General features: G+C 36.7%; 1 protein-coding gene across 22 annotated transcripts in view; it reads right to left on the reverse strand.

Moving 5' to 3' along the window:
* KMT2C (lysine methyltransferase 2C) overlaps window positions 1-20,845 on the reverse strand; it is a 295,862-nt gene that overhangs the window by 89,984 nt on the left and 185,033 nt on the right. For 21 of the 22 annotated variants that reach the window (XM_036899485.2, XM_036899506.2, XM_036899486.2 and 18 more), the window contains exons 10-14: window positions 12,968-13,137; window positions 12,358-12,509; window positions 11,425-11,538; window positions 10,456-10,533; window positions 8,059-8,756 (exon numbers count right to left, since the gene is read on the reverse strand). In XM_036899485.2, coding sequence (XP_036755380.2) covers window positions 8,059-8,756; window positions 10,456-10,533; window positions 11,425-11,538; window positions 12,358-12,509; window positions 12,968-13,137 — 1,212 coding nt within the window. The remainder of the gene's footprint in view (window positions 1-8,058; window positions 8,757-10,455; window positions 10,534-11,424; window positions 11,539-12,357; window positions 12,510-12,967; window positions 13,138-20,845) is intronic. The other variant, XM_057504924.1, reaches the window with a different exon arrangement.

Below are 20,845 nucleotides of genomic sequence, written 5' to 3' on the forward strand. Positions count from 1 at the left end.
CAGCCTGGACAACAGTCCTCTTGGCAGAGGCTCATCCTAAATGGTGCGATCCATAATGAGGGCTGGAAACACTGTCCTGAACAATGTCTCCCAAATTCGCATTTCCAGTTCTAACATGCTCTGATAGCTCCAAATTACTACGATTTTCAACTTCCTTCTTAGCATTTCCATTTGTCACACAAAACCTCCCCAGTTTACCATGCCATCTCATCACCTTCCCCATCTTTAGAAATGGACTCAGTTCTTGGGTCAGAAAACTAGGAGTCAGTCATCTGCTCTCTTCTTTCCCCTCACCACTCTTCTCTGCCTCTTCCATCCCCCCACGTCAATCCAAATCACCAGTGACTCAGGACACTGTCGCTGACCCTCCTCTTCCTGGCAGTCCTACCGCCAGCACCGAGGCCTGGCTGCCGCCACTACCTGCCACCTGCCGCTGACCAGTCTGCCCTTCCGGCGCTGCTCTCGCGCCTGCACCTCCGAAGCTTTCTCCACATGCAGCCAGAGGGACCTTTCAGAGCTGTAAATCTGACCAAGTCACTGCCCTGGTTAAAACCCTCCGACAGCTCCTCAATCAACTTAAAGCGCAGACCCCTCAAGCTGCCGCTCTCGCCGCCTGTATGCCCAACCTTCCCTGGCTTCCTTGCTGCCCACCCTTCCACCAGGCCAAGCTCTTTGCCAGTTGGGGCCCTGCTGACTCAGAAAAAGCCCAACTTTCCAACAGCTTCTCCCAGTTCTGCGGGGACGCTGCATTATTTCCTCACTAGAGAGGCCCTCTGGCAGCACTCCCTGGAAACCGTCTTGCCCACGACCACTCCCTTGGCATCTTACGGATCACAATTTGGGGGCCCTATGTTTTATTGTTTATAATTATTTAGTGGTAGAGACAGGGAGCAAGAGATACCTAAATTTAGTTTTCTCTACTTCCACTGGTTTTTCTGAGGATACTGGCTCGTGTACATCTTGAATTCCCTTTGGTAGATAGTTTAACGTTATGTCCGAGACAGTTCTTAAAACACACCACAAAAAATCATACTCGAAGGTAATGTTATGTTATTCATAATTTATAAGTAGCTTCAATGCCAAAATTATATCTCATTTTAAGAAGCATTCACACGTTGTATGACACAAATGAACAAAGTGAAGGACTCTATAGAAAGAATATTTGGATGCCATTTCAGGGATAATTAGAAAACCATTCATCTGCTGTGAAGAACTTATATAATAAAAGGTTGGGTAATTACATTATGAATTTTAGTAACTGTATTATCATTAAGACACTGGAAGATAGATTGTATGCAATTTTATAGGAACTGAAAAATTATGATTATACCTAGATATTTTGACATAGAAGAAATTACCTAATATATCCGTTAGACCTTAAAACTAAAATACAGCTGTAATTATCTATTTTAGTTATAAATCATCCTTCAGATATCAGCTTTAATAAAAAAGAACTTATATGGATCATTGAGAAGAGGTTAGTTCCCTGTCAACTGCAACATGGTTTAACCACTGTCACGCTTGAATTTACACTTACTACACTTGATTTATTTGCTGCCATTGGACAATGAGCTTGGCAAGTCAGCTCCTTGTATTCACTGCTAGGTTAAGCTTTCTGGCCCAGCACTTTTTGAACAACTTTTTCTACCAAGTATTATCTTTTTTGCCTGCATGTACACATAAATGCATTAATAAACACTGTATTGAGATATATGTACGAAACATTCTAATTCCCCCACCAGCTATAGCCTAGCATCTTGGACTTCCTCAACTACAAAAACAAATTACCAATCTATCTAACACACTGCTACTCTTAAACTATTTACAACTGAATTAAAAGCAAAAGGGTTCAAAATGTAGCCATCAGGAGATGTTAAATTGAAAAGAGCACTAAACAGAAGAAACTTGCTATCAACTCCTACAGAAACTTTTAAAAAATACTACTTGGCCAAGACTAAATTAGATTTCCACATTATTATATTGAACCCCAAACCTGTTTAAATTGGTATTAACCTTCCTTCTACTTTGAGGACAATTTCTCAGGTATATTTATCAACCTATTAAATTATACTGCTCTTACAAGGACTGAAGGATAAGGAAATGGGAACAATAATGGCAGGTAGGCTGTTAGGGCAACTTCCTATTATAAACCTAATCCTGTTGCTGGCTATTAAATACGACCAATACCACATTTAGAGACTAGAAATATCCTAATCTACTGAATCAGTTTTAAGAGTGGCCAGAGAAGGTGTGGTCTCTCCTGCACACTACTGTCCTAAATCAACCTCAGGTCCACCCTTCCCAAACTACTACGCAAACCCAAGGTTGTTATTTGTCTTCTCAGAATGTCCATTCACTCACTCACAGTTTGGCTACAGCAGCAAACAACTCATCTGTATGACTTACAGAATTCTTTTCATGTAAGTCTCATACACAAAACTAGTTTAATATAAAATAGAACAAGAAGTTTAGTCCTGAGAGTTATTTGGTAAGATCCTATAATAGCACAGAAATTAGCCATTACCAGCTTTAGCCTTCAATAATTATGAACGCAAATTTGGTGTTTGGTGCTCACAATGGTTTTGAAAATGGCTTCAGAAATATCCCAACATGTACAAGGAAACTAAGAGGAAAGTCTGATGCTTCTAATTAATCTGTTTGTTTGCAGCTTGACACCCCAAAGGGCTAGGTATCTTTTAGGTTTAAAGCTACTTTCTCAGGGGTGTAGAGCAGTGCTTCTTGGATGTCAGCCTGCACAGGGATCACCCTAAAATACACATTTTCACTCAAGGTAAGGGGGGCTGAGAGTCTGCCTGGCCAACTCCCAGGTAGTACTGAAATTCCTAGTCTGCAGGAAAACTCTTTGAGTAGCAAGAGTTTAGTCTTCATTTCTCCTGGAAAACAGGCCTCAGCCCGCAAGCCTGAGCGAGCTCTTCCTCTCCTGCCTCTGCTTCCCTACAGGACTCTGTGGATTCCTCCACAGCAGAAAGTAAGCAGGGCAGAACCACCATTTGTTGTATGTCAGGTGCTTTCTATGTGTTGCTGTTGAATTCTAACAACCACCATATGATGTAGTTCTAAAGATGAAGAAACACAGTTCACAAGGTAACTTGCTTAGTGTGACACAGAATAAGGGCTTGAATCCAAACAATTCACTCTATAGAAATGATCACACTGAATTTCATATTAATCCATCATTCCCAGTATCAATTAATTACAGTAATAATAGATGTAAACAATACTTCTTAAAAGTCACTTTTTTTTAAAGACCCAGCATAGTATTTAGACAAGAATGTATATGGAAAATCACTCTTGGCATTTACACTGTATCTTTTATTCCCCATAAAGAATAGACAATATATATCTATTTACTGATGAAACCTTGTTTAACAGATTCTAAGACAAACTTCCAGAATGTAGGTTTTACCTTTTAGGCATCCAAGAATGGACAATTAGAACAATCCATGGTGATATCCTTTCCTTTAATGAGTATCACTGTGTATACATTATATAAAGCAACATTTCAAAATGCAAACTATTTTTAATGAAATAATTTAATAAAAACTGAACCTCTCCTTATTTGGACAATATGGTTTACAGATCTGCCTTTTTTTAAATCTTAAAAACAAAAATGAAAAAATGTCAACAGTGCTTCATTCTAAAAGGATTTGTATTTATAAACCAGAAATGGTTATTGATTATTTTTTTAAAAAAAGAAACCACATCATATGTTGCTTATGTAATTGTAGATTAATGAAAGCAAAATAAAAAATAATTTAAAAAATTAAAAAGGAAAAAAACTGCCTACTTTTGTAATTCTTAACAAAACTACAATCCTTGATAGCTGGTCGCTCTGGAGGCTTTTCTCACAGGAATAGATTATGAAACTGATTTGTTAATTTGAAACACTTCATTTAAAATGCTACTGCAATATGCAAGTATGTTATAAAATTCTATGGTTCATAACAAAATTAAACTAATGAAAAATAAATTCAGATCACAATGTAATAGGAAAGTGGTTATGATTTAATGACATTTTAATCTAAGAAATTTCAACTTCTCAGTAAGAACCTCTCAGTATCAGTCTTAGAACTTACAGAAATCCTACTTTCCATATACAGGATGTTGGCAACAAAAAAATGGTAAAAAGGTAAAATCAAAAATAAAGAAAAAATTCTTAGAATTTGAAAGTTATCAAAATATAGTTGAGTACGCTTGCTATTATGATATTTTCTTGAAATATTTAAGAAAAAAAAGAACCCCTTACTTTGTTAACAAAACTACAATGTTCTACAGTTTACCACACTTTTCTCTCACAGGGATAAATTATGAAACTGACTTAAGAATATTAATAAATATTTAAAATATTTGAAGAAAACATTTCAGAGACAATAAAAACTTAATATTATCATGAAAGCAATCAGTTTAAGTGTCTAAAATAGATCACAGTCATGTGATTACATTAAACATCTTCCCATAAGATATAAACAGGGTAAATAAAAGAGGATGAGCTAAAATTACTATTACCTCAGAATTCCAAATTAGAATGGTAACTATAACTGTGTTGAGAAATGAATAGAAACTGGAAAACATTTTGATATGATGAAATAAATTTTCCATTCTATTATCCACTGTTTTTTAAGGCCATTTCTTACAGTACGTTTAATGAATAAAAATAATGAAACAATGAGTAACACATTCTCTAAATCAAGTCTTTCTCCCAGGGTCAAGGTGAAAAGAAGAGGGCCAGGGGGTGTGTTTTGATTGTTGCGGGCGGGGTCACCACGCTGATGTGCTTTAAAGATTCCCAGACAATTATAGTAGGTGTAGGATCAACAGCCACTTTTCTAAACCCAAGGTCCGATGTGGATATACGTATAAAAATACTGAAAAATGAAATATTAAAAAATACATATGCAAGTGTGTGACTTCAATAAAGGATGAGAGAAAAGACCAACTAGTTCCCTAGGACAATTTCTATGAAACCACGCCCATTTCGTTGCCTGTCATCACTCCCACCAATTTTCTTTTCTTACTAGCTATCGTGTAAATTTTTCCTCTGTTGTAAAATCCTGTGTCTGAAACAAGGACAGAAACAATAAAGAAAAATAACGTTTTTCTATCCACAACCATCAGAAAAATTGATGTTACTACTCCTGAAGTAAGCTTCTGATGCATACCTTAGAGATGAAACATCTCATGAAGAAAATAACATACTTATTCTCACTTAACACCTAAAATCTTCCACACAGAAGACACTATAAAACCCTCAAATTACTAAGCTCTTCTAAAGGGAAGATAATCCTGTATGATTTGCCATTTGATAATGGATTTCCAATACCTGAGACACAGATTCCACTTCCTGTATTCCGACACCTGATTCAGAAATTATATATATTTCCATCCTTACGCCCAACATCATACAAATACATATATGGATGTGTTATATAAGTGCATGTGTGTGTACATACATACACACACATACCCATGTATACTCATGTGTGTATGTGACTATATGTGTATATATGGATTGTATACTGACAATCTAATATACACTCAAAATACACAATTTGTTGCTACAGCCAATAGTTTCACTATCATGTTCTAGAATATGTCCTATAAAGCAACTGGTGGAGAATATTTCTACTTCAGTCCTTAAAAATAGTGAAAGTAGAGCAACACTTAGTTCACCAATCTTCAATTCCTTTGGGTATTTCTTTTAATTTCACCAATAATTCTGGAACTAAAGTTTTTAAAAATGTTTTGCCTTGCACTGTAAGGTAGCCACTCATCAAATGAGGCTACTTCCAAGGTAGCAGTCTGAAATCAGATCTCAAACACTTGGCATGAAAAGTGAATGTAAAATATCTCATAGAAAATTTTATATGGATTGAATGCTAAGATATCTTTAATATATTGGGTTAAATAAAACATACTAAAATTTACTTTCCCTGCTTCTTTTAATTTTTCAAGTGGCAGTACTGGAAAATTTTAAATTGGGTACAGGAGGCTCACATTCTATTTCTATTGGATGGGACCGACTGGCTTACCCCACTGCTAGCTAACTCATCTGCAGAAAACATTTGATAATCCAATCACGAGTTATCACATCAAACTCCAAAGCTTTCAGATTTTGTTTCTAATTAAAGTATTCATTTAGTTTCTAAATGAATTCTTAGAAAAGCTCATGCCATATTACCAATGGTTAAAATAAATATAAGATTTGACCATTCTGAGAATTTAACTCGTGAAATGTACTTCCTTGGTTAGAAAGATACTCACTCTACTGGTAAAGACCACAGAACTGGTAACATTTTAAAACTATGGAAACAACAGTAATGTTAATAATCAAAAGACAGACAGAAACCAAAGACTCTTGCTTCTATCACAATCACTATCAGACAAATCCATTTCATTTTATAGCCAGTCCCCACTGCCAAGATTGTGTACAATAAACACTAAATAAAACCAAAAAATATAACAGAGGAATGCCTGGTATCAAAGAAATTCATGTAACAGAATTAACAGACTTTAGGATTTCCAACATAAGGATATATATACTCTGGTTTATGTGTAGGATATTTCCTGGAAGTTATAAAATCAGTACCTCAGTAATAATAAAAAATGAAAAGAGCTATCTTGTTTTATCCAATTCATACTCTCCATAAAATGGCAGTATATTAGTAAGCTATGAATCAACAAGTGAAGGTTGTTTACTACACAACTAAAACCAAGGTAAATGGGAGGCAAAACATAGCCTACAAACTGTTTATGAGATTAACAGCAAATTCTGAGGTAGTAAAGATAAAATGGCAGTTAAAAAGAAAGTAGAATACTGCCAGAATTGTGCATTGAAAGAGAACACAGCAGAAGCTATATAGCAAATATCAGGACATGGCTCATATAAAACGGGATAAAGTTGGAAGAAACACACACACACACACACACACACACACACACACACACACACACACACACACAATTTTGGAACACAACAGGAGAATAATCCTAATGGCTTCTCAGTTGGAAAAGAACCCTCTAAATAAGGAGAAATATGGTAAAACTTCACAGAATATTTATGATGCAATATTCTAAAAGAATATAAATATCTGAACAAAAATTAAATCTGAGATTCAAATTTCCACTGTTAAAGTCTTTTCAGGGCCAAAACTACATAATTATGTAACTACTCAAAACGAAAAAAAACAAACAAACAAAAAAGACAAGACTGAGGAGGAGGAGAACTGGTTTGAGAAGAAAACCCCCTCTTGGTAGAACAGGAAACAAATCCCCAGGAAAATACTTAGAGAAGGGTATATACTGTTTCCGCTCACTGCACACCTCTGCCATAGAGAGACAGCAAAGTCCTATGCGGAATGACTTTGCCACTGGTGTGTAACTTGTTCTTTTTTGAGAATATATCTGCATTTTATTCAGAAAAGACCAATACCCACAAATTTGATTTTATTTTTCTACTGATCTTATGATTCCAAAATAAAGTGAACAAGATCAAGATACTATTCATCCTATAAAAAGTCATACTGTAATCACTGAAAGCACATAAATCATGACACTTGACTCCAAATTACTATAGTGACTAACTTCTGCACTGTTTGGTATCTTGCCATTTCATAAAAACTTCAGAAACCAGGGATTTTGTAGAAAAAATCTCAGCTACAGTGTCTGCACTTTGCCTTGTAGTTTCACTTAAGCCCCACTTCAGAAGAGCTGAATGTACCCTTAAGAACTTTACTGGTTTTTTTTTTAAGGCTCTATTGTTCCTGTGGCACAGAACTGAAATTTTTTTGAACACACTATCAGAAACTAGAATCAAATTGGTTGCATTTGTATGATCCAACAAACCTGAAATTCCAAATAAGATCACTTCAAGTTTAATTAGTCTAAACAGTTTTTTTAACGGCCAAAACACAAAATCAACATTACATCTAAGTTCTACCTGAAGATAGAAAAAACTGCCCTCAAACCAAAGCTCCACATACCCCTTTATTTTATATGACTGCTCCAACATCTTTTCTGTCAACAGTAAAATCACCCTACCTGTTTGGACCGAGGTCTACCAGGAGAAAATTTCCTTTTGGTAATAGCTGGTTTACCCATGCCAATTTTTGGAGTGACTGAGATGTGAGTTGTGGGCATGTTCCCAACAGAAGCACCGAGTGTTGTAGGGCAACCCCGCAGCACGCCATGGGGAGGCACATCTGCAGAGGGCGGTGGGGAGGAAGGCACCCTGGCCTCGCTCATGCCTGCTGCTAGCAAAAGCGACGACTCTGTCTCAGGTGGTAATTGGCATAAACCATCTTTATCACAACTCTCAACTGCGGGAGTCTGAATTTCAAAGTCCATAAATGCAGTGAAAGATTCAGGATTTTCTTTCTGTTCCTTTTCTTCTTGTACCCTTTCTAGAGTCAACTGTTCCTTAGAAAATACAGAAGTACTTTCCCCACAGGAGGACAGTGAGGTTTCTGGTGGAACGGTGGCAGAGTCAGTGGTTAACTTTGGGAGCCTTGATTCTTCTGTGGACCCCAGAACATCAGACTCCTGGACCGACTGTGGCATCTCCCACTGCACAACCTTTTGGTGTGCAGGGACTTCAACATTTTCGGTCACTTCCATTCGGTTTTCATTTTGATCTTCATCACAAATATATATCACTTTAGAAGACATTTCCATTTTTTCACCAACTTCATGAGAAATCTGTTTTTCCAATTCAGGATTCATTTTATCTTGGGATGATTCTACAAAATTTGGAATATTTGCTATGTTAATGTACATATGAATTTAACAATTTATAACTATGAGTAGGAGTAAGACATGAATGTCTTATACATCTACAGCTTTATGCCTTAAAAATAATAAGCTTGGGCAGAAAAAAAGGGAGAGGGAGCCCAAGGAGTTTACAAAACATACTTTTGGTTAAACCATGACCTAAACCAGAGGTACTCGTCAAGAAAAGCAATTATAGGTTAATAAAAGCCAAATTACACCAGCGTTTATGGATTAGAATCAGTCACAGATTGGAGTAAGTCACAGATCAGAAACCTATCAAAATATCACCTTAATAGGACCCCCAGATTTTAAGGTAATTTCTGGTAGGAATATAAATATAAATAATTTCGAATACAATTGTTATATATATGTTGTTTTACAATTTGAGCATTTACAAAAGGATTTAAAATTTTGTAGATTAAAATCACACTCATTTTCTTAGGAAAATGAGGCTCAGTGATGTTACACGAGGTATCCAAGTTAAAAAGTGAAGACTAGTCTAGAATACGAAGATATTTTGCATTAGCAGACACCCCAGATGTAAGCAAAACTACAATGACCAAACAGGAAAGACTTACTTTAGTATTAACTGTAACTGTAACATACTTAACACATTTTTTTGGATATAATCCTTGTTTGTCTTCATCATTTACAACCAAAGAAACTAATCTTAGCCAGTCAATAAATATAATTAGATACCAGAAGTATCTATAGTCTTTGAGTAGCAAATTTTAAATCAGGATACTAGTGTGTCAAACCTTTAATCCAATCCTACTTAAGAGTAGTTAAGAGGTCCAACTGAAATGAGCCCCAAGTGGCTCTTTAAAGTAAGACCCCTAAGGATAAGAAGCACTTATTTCAAATACCATCAAGGTATTTTCAAAGTTACATAAAAGATACACTAATTTCCTCATTATTTACCATGGTGACTAACATTTATGTTGTTATCAAAATGAAACCTCACTTCTCATGTCTGCTTTAATGAAAGACATGAAATAACATGAAATAAGAGATCTGATCACACTAAATATTTTTAAACACAAAAATGCTTCAAAAATATTTAATATAAAAAGATAAAAAATATATTTTAAAGTTAACTACACATAAATGAAGAGCAGACACTTAAGGGTTTAAAACCTAAAGTACCATTATTTTGGTGACTCAAGTGAAACAAACTTATCCTAATGTTACATGAAGCCTAAATTGTGTGTTGATAGAAGACCAATTACCTCAAGTCTTATTGGCAAACAGGAAAATGTGTAATATACTTATAGACCACAAGTATATTCTTTCTGTTCTATGCTAGGCAGCAAGTATTAAAATAACAATGTAAACATGCTCTGAATCCCAAACACTTCAACCATGAACAGCTACTAGTTGCGTACAATGATTTTAACTTACCTAGTAATGAACAACTGGTTTAAGCAACTTTATATTTATAGAGAATGTAACCTCCTTTAGGAATCCACTGTCAATTCTTTTCAAGAAAATGATCGCTTAACTAAAAGATTTCATTACTGTAGTATATATATATAGCAACAGTAAATAATTCTTTGGAATAATTAATTTGAAGTTAATTTAATAGATAATGACTTATGTCTGCACAGCAACCATAAAGTCACTATGATTTAACTCAACCAAATTAGACAACACGAACACAATGCTTACCAGAAATGAGAAGACCTTGTGTGTCACGACCTTCTGGCGGGTCACTCTTCTGCTGCTCTCTGGTAAGGAGCTGAACTGCTGTGAACAACACATTTGTGGAATCTAAAGGCGTCAACATTTCTCTAACACTGCTCTCTCAACAGTAATTTGAGTAAGATTTTTATCCCACTACCATATGCCAATATCCAATTTAAGCACAAAACACACTGTTACTATTTATTAGCAAGTAGGGTATGAGATGAAATTAGGAATCTGATTATGCACTATGATAAGATTTACTGTTACCGATAGCTATTTTATTTTTCTTTGCTTTACATCTTTATGATCTATACCTTTTAATGAGTTGTTAAATATAAACTTCATCTCAAAATATCTCAGAAGCTTTGTATGTATATAACATATAATTTCACAAAAAATTCTGCAGACTAACAGATGAGCCTAAGATTAAATTTAATAAGTAGTTCTTCCCAACCTGGTCTCTCATTAATTTCAGATCCTCAAGTACAATAATACCTATTATCAATACTGCAAAAAGCTTAACTGAAACATCACTGAGATAACAGAGATAACCCTCAATAGGACCAATGAGATAATCTAGAACAAATTTTTTAGCACCTCAGCATGAAACACCTCACAATCAGCAACAGTACTAGTTAGTTATTCAAGTACAACTAAAGAAGAGAATTAAATTGCTTTTCAGTGAAAATCGCCTGACCCCCAAACAAGGTATATATTTATAATTAAGTCTAGATTACAGCTGAACTACAAATATATACATGCCCTTTCCCCTATTAATCTCTTTCTGAGGTTATTTTACTGAAAAACTCTTCTGTACACTATTTCCTAAGTGACTCCATTTCAGCTAATTTTTATTTAGGGTACTAAACTTTTAGCAGATGTTCACTTACCAATGTATATACATATTTTCTTCAGAAAACAGGTTGTATCCATTATAAAAATTATTCTTACCATCTGGAACAATTCCAGGTGCTGACTCCTGACCACTGACATCTTTATTAACTGCTTGCTCCAGAAATACCATATGGTCTTCAGGTCCTTCAACTTCCATTTCGTTGTTATAATCTTAACAGAAGAATATTTATTTGTTAGCTCAGACTGAGTTTTTGTTTCTGTTAACTAAGTCAACAATTATTACTTTGGTATAGTGAGGGTAAATTATCCCCCAAAATGCCATAAATAATTCTTTGCATTATTTTATTTTAAACCAAATATCCATTTCCGTTTTTTTAAAACATGGAAAGTACAATGAATTAAGAGATAATTATAATTTTATTATTTTAAAAGGATATTCACAAATGTATACTGATGGCATCCTGGAAGAAAAAAAATTAGCAATTAAGATGTGTCTCCTTAAACCCTTTGCAGATGATAATATAGGACTTTTACTGAAGTTGCCATTCATACTGATGAAAATGAAAAACAATCAGATAAGTCTGTTCTCTTTACCATCTAAGAATCTTATTATTATGTTTATAACCAACACTATACTACCAAAAATACCTGAACAGAATTTGGGGCTCAAGAGGTGAGAATTAACATTTAAAAAGTACATTCTAAAAAACTAAAATAACCCAGATTATGAAATGCAAACTACGTCATATGGCCAAACACTGAGCAACTACTACTGTTGGCTCGCAGAACACAACTGCAGTAAAGCATGTTAGTCCTGCGATTCAGATATTAGGGCAACAGTTATAGAGAAGCTAGGTTAGTTGTTAGCTATCAGAGTCAGAGATGACCAAGATCACATGTATATGTAAAGGCTGAGAAATTACAAATATGATGAGATCTGATACACAGGATTCCCTCATTACTACTAAAGTTATATACTGGTGCCTGGTTAGCACAACATCAGAGAAATTTTAAAAGTCTCAAGTTTACCTGTAGTGACTTCAGCCATTTCCACTTCATCACCTGGCTGTAAGGGATCCATCTCAGCTGCTAAGTGTTTACAATACATGCAAATATACTCTTCTTTAAGCTGAGAATCCAGTTCATAATCTGCTGGTTTGTCACATTCTAAGTGAACCCATCTGCAGTGATAAATTTAAGATTTAAATAAAATTTTCTAATTTAAGGTCAAGTTAATATCTATGAAAAAAAGAGGCATTCGCTGAAAAACTGGATATAGGAAGGGTTAAGAATGACGGAAGAGAGGTTACAGGGGTTGGCAACTGGTAAAGACTCTACAAAAATAACTGGTATTATTGGATGTCATTAAAGGTGTTCATATATTTTTACTTCCATTATTTTTCAACTATTTCCTCTTTACTTTTCCTTTATAATGATTCATTCCAGTCTTTTGCCCATTCACTTCTTTATGCCCTTTCAGACTCATAAAAATGTAACTTGATTACATCGATAGCAGCACTAGGTACTAAGAGGATTATCAGAGTGCTGAAAGCTGGGAGCTCAAAGATACACAGTACAGCAAATGACCACATGGGTGGAAGAACTGAGAAAACACTTAAATGGAATAATATCTACTTACCTTTTACACATATTACAATGAAGCATGTCTTTCTGCAATTCTGGATGGTAGCACTTCCCACAGAAAGGACATAAGTTATCCTGCTGTTGGTAACAACTGTCACATACCAGGCAATTGTGGTGCCACTGAGAACTAGATCGTGTGCCACATTCTACACATATCCTGCAATTCTAAACACCGGGAAAAATGAAAATAAGAACAATTTATTGTGCATTTGTACTGAAATTCTGGTATAAACTGTTCTGAAATCAATGAAACATTTGTAGATTAAACTTTAATTTTAATGACACTAATTTAGAGTGTATGTTTTTGAAAAAGCAGTTTGTTTTGAACATCTGATGAGACATCACTCAATTTGCACTAAAACAGCCAAAAAATGTAAATAGGGGCTACAGACATCCAAGAAAACAAATAGGGAGGGAAGAACACCAAAAAAATAGCAGCCCAAACTTCAGAAATGAAACGTGTTCCGGATACATAAGTTTTACTTGTGTGAAGTTAAGTCTAACTGCCTATTGTGAAAGCAAACCAGGGATGATGGAATATTCCATTTGCCTATGGGGAGCTTAGGAACAAAAAAAACAAGAATTCACACTATAAAAAAATCATGACCCACCCCAAACTTGGTGTCTGAAATGATGAAAAGTATCACTCCACATCAAAATCCAAGTATGGCTTCTCATATTTTCAGAACAGAAAATGGTACTCTTCTTATCAAAGTACAATGCCTGCCAGATGCCAACCCAAACTCTCTTCTGCACCTGTGAGCTAGCCTGCCTTAAAATCCTGGGTACAAAGCAAATAAACTGTGGGGGCCCCCATTACCCACACTGACTTTCCAATCTAAAGCACCAACCAAAATGAATCTTTGGTGTATCTTTTTGAACTGCTGGAGTGATATAAAAGATCTGTTCACTGAAAAAGAGAAACTAGCATGAACTATAGATCTGCTAGTCTTACAAATTTAAAATAAATGAACTCATAAATATTGATGCAAAATCCTGAATATTAGCAAAAAGACTTCTATTGTACAATAAAATAGCAAATTAAAAAAAAATAAACCATGTCCAAGTGGAGTTTATAAAAGAAATACAGGGATGATTAAGTATTAGAAAATCTGTTAATGAAATTTAACATTTAGGTCTAAGGAGAAAAAATGAATAATTTCAACAGATACCAAAAAAGTCTTTGGGAAAAAAACCCAAAAAATCCATTTCCTAAAAAAGAACCATTGAGAAAATAAAAATGGATGGGTATTTCCTTAATGGTGTAATACACACATACATCAATTCTAAAGCCAGCATTTTATTTAATTGAGGAACCCCTAAAAGTATTCTGACTAAGGACAGGAACAAAGCAAAAATGCCTACTGTCTCTACCACTATTAACATGATGCTGAAGCCCTTGTAAAAACACTGAACAAATGAAAACAGAGGCAGAAGAATAGGAAAAGAAGAAACAAAATTCTTTGTAGATGGCATACTAGGAAAAATCCTACAGAATAAGTAGCAGGATATAAAATAAGCAATGAAAAATCAATAGAATTCATATACCCAAATAATATACAATTAAAAGATGATATGAATGAGAAAATTCCATTTATAATGTAAAGTATTAGAAACTACCTAAATATCCAAGCACAGGACATTGGTTGAATAAGTCATGATGCAGACACACAACAGAGCAGCTGTGGGGGGAAGGAACGAAGGAGATCTCTATGAACTGATGTAGTGACTTCCAGATTTTATTAAGTGAAAAAGCAAAGCAATATGAGAAAAACATATGCCACCTTCAGTATAAGAAAAGGAAGATAAGATGAATGGATAAAGAAGAAGTGGTGCATATACACAATGGAATATTATTCAGCCATAAGAAATAAACAAATCCTACCATTTGCAACAACATGGATGGAGCTAGAGGGTATTATGCTCAGTGAAATAAGGTGACAGAGAAAGACAAATACCAAATGATTTCCCTCATTTGTGGAGTACAACAGTGAAGCAAAACTGCAGGATAGCAGCAGACTCACGGACTCCAAGAAGGGACTAGCGGTTCCCAAAGGGGAGGGAGGGAGAAAGGGATTGTGGGTATCATGATTGGTTGCACATGGTGTGTGTGGGGTCATAGGGAAGACAGTGTAGCTCAGAGAAGACAAATAGGGACTCTGTGGCATCTTACTACACTGATGGATGACTGCAATGGGTATGGGGGGGTTACTCAATAATAAGGGTGAATGTAATAACCATATTGATTTTCTTGTGAAACCTTTATATGAGTGTATATCAATGATACCTTAATAAAAAAAAAAAAGAAAAGGAAGATAAATATATCTGCTTGTCATTACAAAACAGGATGGATAAACTGGCAATCAAGTTACCTACAAGAGAAAATGGACATAGGTCACACAGAAGGAAACGACAATTCTTGGAGTAGAACTTTTTATATAATCTTAACTTTTTTGACTTTTGTTAATGTCCTATGTATTTAAAAAAAAAACTAAATCAAGAAAAGAAAGGGGAATAAAATCTGTTACTGAGAGCAAACTGTTCATTGGACTGATCAATTGAGTTAATGTGCTGGCAGTGCTGGGAACCAGGACTCTCACTACAGAAGAATGGATATTCAAGAATGGGAGAAAGCAAAGAGCTCTGGGAGGAATCGAAATTGGAGGTATTCATGATAAATTATGTGTATGTGTGAGTATATGTACACCTATGTGTGCATACATGTACACACGTTTGCATGTCCCGCCCCATCTGCTGAAAGGGCAAAGCAGCAAACACCTCACAGCAATGAGCACACCTGGTACCCATTCTGCCCTACAGGAACCTGTTTACTTACAAAAAAGGACTGACTCCAGGACCGGGCCAGAGGAGGTGTTAGAGGATCTTGGAACACCTTGTTGTGCTGAGATGTAATGGGTGCACAATAAAATGGTCAAAGTACATAGGAGCCAGCTTGAGGAGGCCACCAAAGGCAAATATGGGATGATTTGAGCACAAAATGGGTTTGTTGCAGTAATGAATAGTAAATTACTGAAAATAGGAATTTATGAGCCAATATTAACAGTAAGTAATAAATAATTTTAACATGTGCTGGAAGAAAGGGCACCTGCTTGCTTACAACAAAAGGCAGAGGACTAACTGTAAATGTGAAGGGAGTGCTAGAGGTGAAAAAGCATCGTTTTAGGACCAACAGGTACCAACTGCCTCAGGCGATGGTTCCTAAGATCTTGGAGGAAATTTTGAGGAGCAGTAGGATATTCACATGCTGTTTTATTAGATACAAGGGAGAAAAAGAAAACAGTGGAGAAATATGACAGCAACTTGACCAGAGTGTCAGAATTCCCATCACCTATGAGGGAGATGAGCACCACGTGCCCCCAGCTACGATGCATTTCCTGAGGAGGGTAAAGCACCACTCAGCAGTGTCCTGGCCAAGAGTGCACAGCTCCCTGTACAATCCGGAGGAAATATCAGACAAAATGAGAAAGTTCTATTTGGGGGGGGACCCCAAAGTATATGTGGAAGAACTCTATTACTCAAAAATGGTAACATCAAAGCAACAAGGGCTTTGGAAATCTCCCAGATTCAAAGGAGTCAAAAGAGACATGACAACTAAATGAAATACCTAACTCTAGACTAGATTTGGAACCTACATCAGAAGAGGGGAAATGCTGCATGGGACATCAGATCAAGTGACAAAATTAAAATATGGATGGTATAGATTAGATGACAATACTAGATTGAGGTAAACATATGAAGTAGAGAAAAATGCTGTGATTATGAATATCCCTATTACTACGGAGTTCACACTGAAAAGTATTTAGGGATGAAGGGGGCAGGATGTATGTATGTAAGTTACTCTAAAATAGTTCAAGGCAAAAAAAAACACATATGGGGAGTGGGAGGTAGAGAGGGTGGACATGCACAATGATACCGAAATCCTAACAACAGGTGAATCTAGGTTAAGTGGGATATGGGTGTTACTTTTATTTTTTCAACTTTTAAAGTTTGAAAATATTCCCATAGTAAGTTTTTGAGAATGCATATATATATCAACATACAGCATTTTTGAGAGAAACAAGGAAAGATACCTACCTGACAATGACTGGCATACATACAACAAAGTTCCTGAGAAGACCCTTACTTCAGCGTGACCGGCTCCCCCGAGTGCCCCAACCCCCGCAAAGGCACACCCACTTGCCCCTGCGGCTCCCACACTCACCAAACTGCCTGACACACAGCAGGCCTTCCAAGGTTAAATAAATGAATAAACTCAGACTACAGATGATAGAGGTCTATGAAAGGGTTTAGCAGTTCCTCAAACTGCTCAGAGGATGGACCTTCCTGTGAAAACTCCGTGGTGACTATCTGGGGGCCTATTCTCAGCATCACGCTAGCCCCTCCATAGGTATCATCTCACTGAATGCAACACCCCTGTGAAGTAAGTCTTATTTAACATTCTGGCTTAGGGAAGTCAAATAATTTGCCAAATATCCTGAATTAATAACTGGAAAAGCTGAGATTTGACTCCACAGCCTAATCTTTTACCTGCATTATAGTATCTCCATAGAACAGAATTTTAAAAAAATCTAACTGCATTCTCAGTAATATTTTAAATGATTCTGTCACTGTGAAAGAATAGCAGAACATTAGAGAGAGCAAATTAATAAGAGAGCAGGGCAAAGGGAGTCGGGGAACCGCTCAAGAAATAACCCAGAATTCTGAAGACATCTTTGAGGAAACAACTGATAAAGAGCCGCAACACCAGTTAGGTGTTACTAAAGGCAAAGAGAATGTAAGGAGGTGAATATTTTACAAAAGAATTAAGGACAAAATTAACCAACACCTCTCCAGATCTTTCCAAGGGCCTGACTGAAGACTTACAGTGCTCAGGGAGTTCCAACTAAACCAATCACCATAACCAGATCCATCCTGGAAGCAAATCCAAAGAAATGACAAAATAAAGACCCCAAACGTTTTAAGCAGAAAAAAGGATTATAACTAAGTAAACTTTAAAAAAAGTAAAGTTTTTCCTCTGTGACACCATAAACCAGGAAAATTCTGAAAAAAACATTTCCAGAGTCTCAAAAAGGAAAAGTCGTAACACAAGACTATACCCAAACCAAGCTCTTGTGGTCAAGAAACCAAGTTCTTCAGACTTAAAGCCAATATTCTCTTTCAGATAGACACGATTTCAGAAATATTACAATTCTTTCTCAGAGAAGCATAACCAAAAATTCAAAAGACTGGGGTTGAAATGAGGTTGGAACTTATAGAGGAACATACTTTTTAAAAAGACGAAGTAACAAGGTTTATAGTCTGGGTTAACTTAGGCAAAGAAGGAAGAAGAGAAAAGGGAAAAGGAAAATTTCTCATTTCTTCATTTTCAATAGGAAGTGGGAGAAGAAAAAATGTGTATTTGCAACATTTCTAACTTAACATTCATGAAAAAAAAAAGATTCTGAATTGCAAATCATTGCAGGAAATAAAAGGAACAGAAAAACAGAGAGGGAATCAAAAACCAAGCCTTTCAACTACACCATTAATATAAATAGTTAACTCTTAAGCCTTTCAAAAGATAACACTTAAAATGACACAGAAGGACCCAAAATAAGAAGATGTGAAAAGATCACATTCAGCTGATCAACTAAAAACCCCCTGTGGTCATATTGTCAGTCAAAGCAATATCTGGTCAAAAATATATATAAAAGGCATTAAACAGAATGGTTTTATATTGATAAAAGGCACAATATATCACCACTGGCTTGACCTACTTGCTAAATAACAGCTACAAAATAACAGTTTTGTAATAAAAAAAAAAAGACAAGGAAAGAAAAAGAAGGAAAAGTAAAATAAAAGGAAAAAATGTTATGAAAATTACAGTGGTCAAGTTTATCTACATCCTCATATGCTGTTGAATCAGCTAGCCAAAAATAACGATGAACATCTAACTCAATGAAATTAATCAAAGTACTACATCTTAAAAAGTCAGTTTCAATTATTAAAAAATTTTTAAAAAAGAAAACTATACTGGTTAAATTTCTGATTAGGCACAACTGAAGCAAGAATTAACACCTTAAGCACAACCTAAAAAAAGAAAGTTATTAGGCCAGATGTACGTAGACACATAGTTACAGATACAACGATTTTGGGTGCAGCCAAAGCTATAAACAAAGGTGTATTTATAGTCTTAAAATACCTTTATCCTTAGAAAAGTAAATAAAACGAGTAACGAATTCAACGGCCCATTTCAGTTAAAGAGGCCAGAGGCGGCCCTGCGGCGCAGATACAGTCTGAACGCACCGACCCGCCGGCCCGCCCCCCTCAAGCCCCGCCCCCGGGGCCACACCTGAGGGCAGTTACAGCGGCTCAGCCCCGCCCCCGCCGCCGCCGCACGCACTCGCCGCCAGCCGACCCGGACCAGGTGACGCGCCGCCAGTTCCACCTCCGACCCTCGCCTGCGGCGGGGCGTCAGCACAGGTGCTCGCCGGGGTCCTATCCGCGAGGTCACCTCCTTCCCAGGACCCTCCCAGGAGGGTAGGCGACCCCCACCGCCTCCCCGGCCAGGGCCTCCTTCCCACAGGCCGCCACGCCTTTCCAGGTCCGGGAAGAAGCGTCCGGCTGGCGCCACCTGCCGCCTGCGAAAGCAGCGGCCCGGGAGCCTCGGCCCGAGGCTGAGCCGCGCCTCAGGTTCGAGGAACCTTCTCGGCCACCCCTTCCAGCCCACCACTCTGTAGGCCGCTCCACTGGCGGGGAAGACGACAACCACAAGCCGGACGGCAGAGAGAAGGGGGCCAGGGCAGCGGTGACGAGGGTCGCGGGCCTGGGGATGCAGGGAGACCACCCATGTGTTCTGGGAGGGCTCTGTACGTTTTCTAAGAACTTGCCATTTTTCAAAGAAGCGCTAACCTGCGAAAACTGATGTAAAATTTAACTGACCTTGGAGGGTACTAATGCAGATTTTAATACCCGCATTGAGCATCTGAGTTTAGTCCCAAATGCTGTCATACAGAGTATTTCTTGGCACAAAGAATGAGATGTCTGGACCATACAGAGAGATGCATGAAGTCAGCAGCTACATCCAGGGCAAGCAGAGGATTATCTCCACCCACATCACCTAAGACAGTTATACTACAAACAGTATACCAGTAACTCACAATGAGGAACTGATATTCGGTATTTTAGAAATACTGGATTGATGCCCCATTTATTAGAGATTGCAACAGCGCTGCAATGGTGCACCTGTGAACAGAAAGCTTTTAGAGCAACAGTGACACTTCATTACTCTCTATTGTTCAAGGACTGCTTATTGGCACTCTGAGGTCTGATGACTCTGAACTAGTAAAGATTGCTAATACTGTTTTTATACAAATACTTATACTCTGTATCAACATTATTAAAGTCAAAGAAAAAAGCTTACACAGGAACTGGACCTGGTAATGTATCTTTCTATTAAATCCAATCTTGGCAATTTAGTTTCAAAGCAAAATTATCTGTTAGATTAATATTTACTTTATAAATTCTATATAGTTTTATTTTTTAGAAACCAATGTAACTGGCAAGGAAACAAAAGCAAAAAATGAACAAGTGGGACTATATCAAGCTGAAAAGCTTCTGTATAGCAAAGGACACCATCAATAGAACAAAAAGTCATCCTACAGTATAGGAGAATATATTCATAAATGACAGATCCGATAAAGGGTTGACATCCAAAATATATAAAGAGCTCATACACCTCAACAAACAAAAAGCAAACAATCCAATTAAAAAATGGGAAGAGGAGCTGAATAGACAGTTCTCTAAAGAAGAAATTCAGATGGCCAATAGGCACATGAAAAGATGCTCCACATCGCTAATCATCAGAGAAATGCAA

This window comes from Manis pentadactyla, chromosome 7, assembly GCF_030020395.1.
Source record: "Manis pentadactyla isolate mManPen7 chromosome 7, mManPen7.hap1, whole genome shotgun sequence".
NCBI classification, from domain to species: Eukaryota; Metazoa; Chordata; class Mammalia; order Pholidota; family Manidae; genus Manis; species Manis pentadactyla.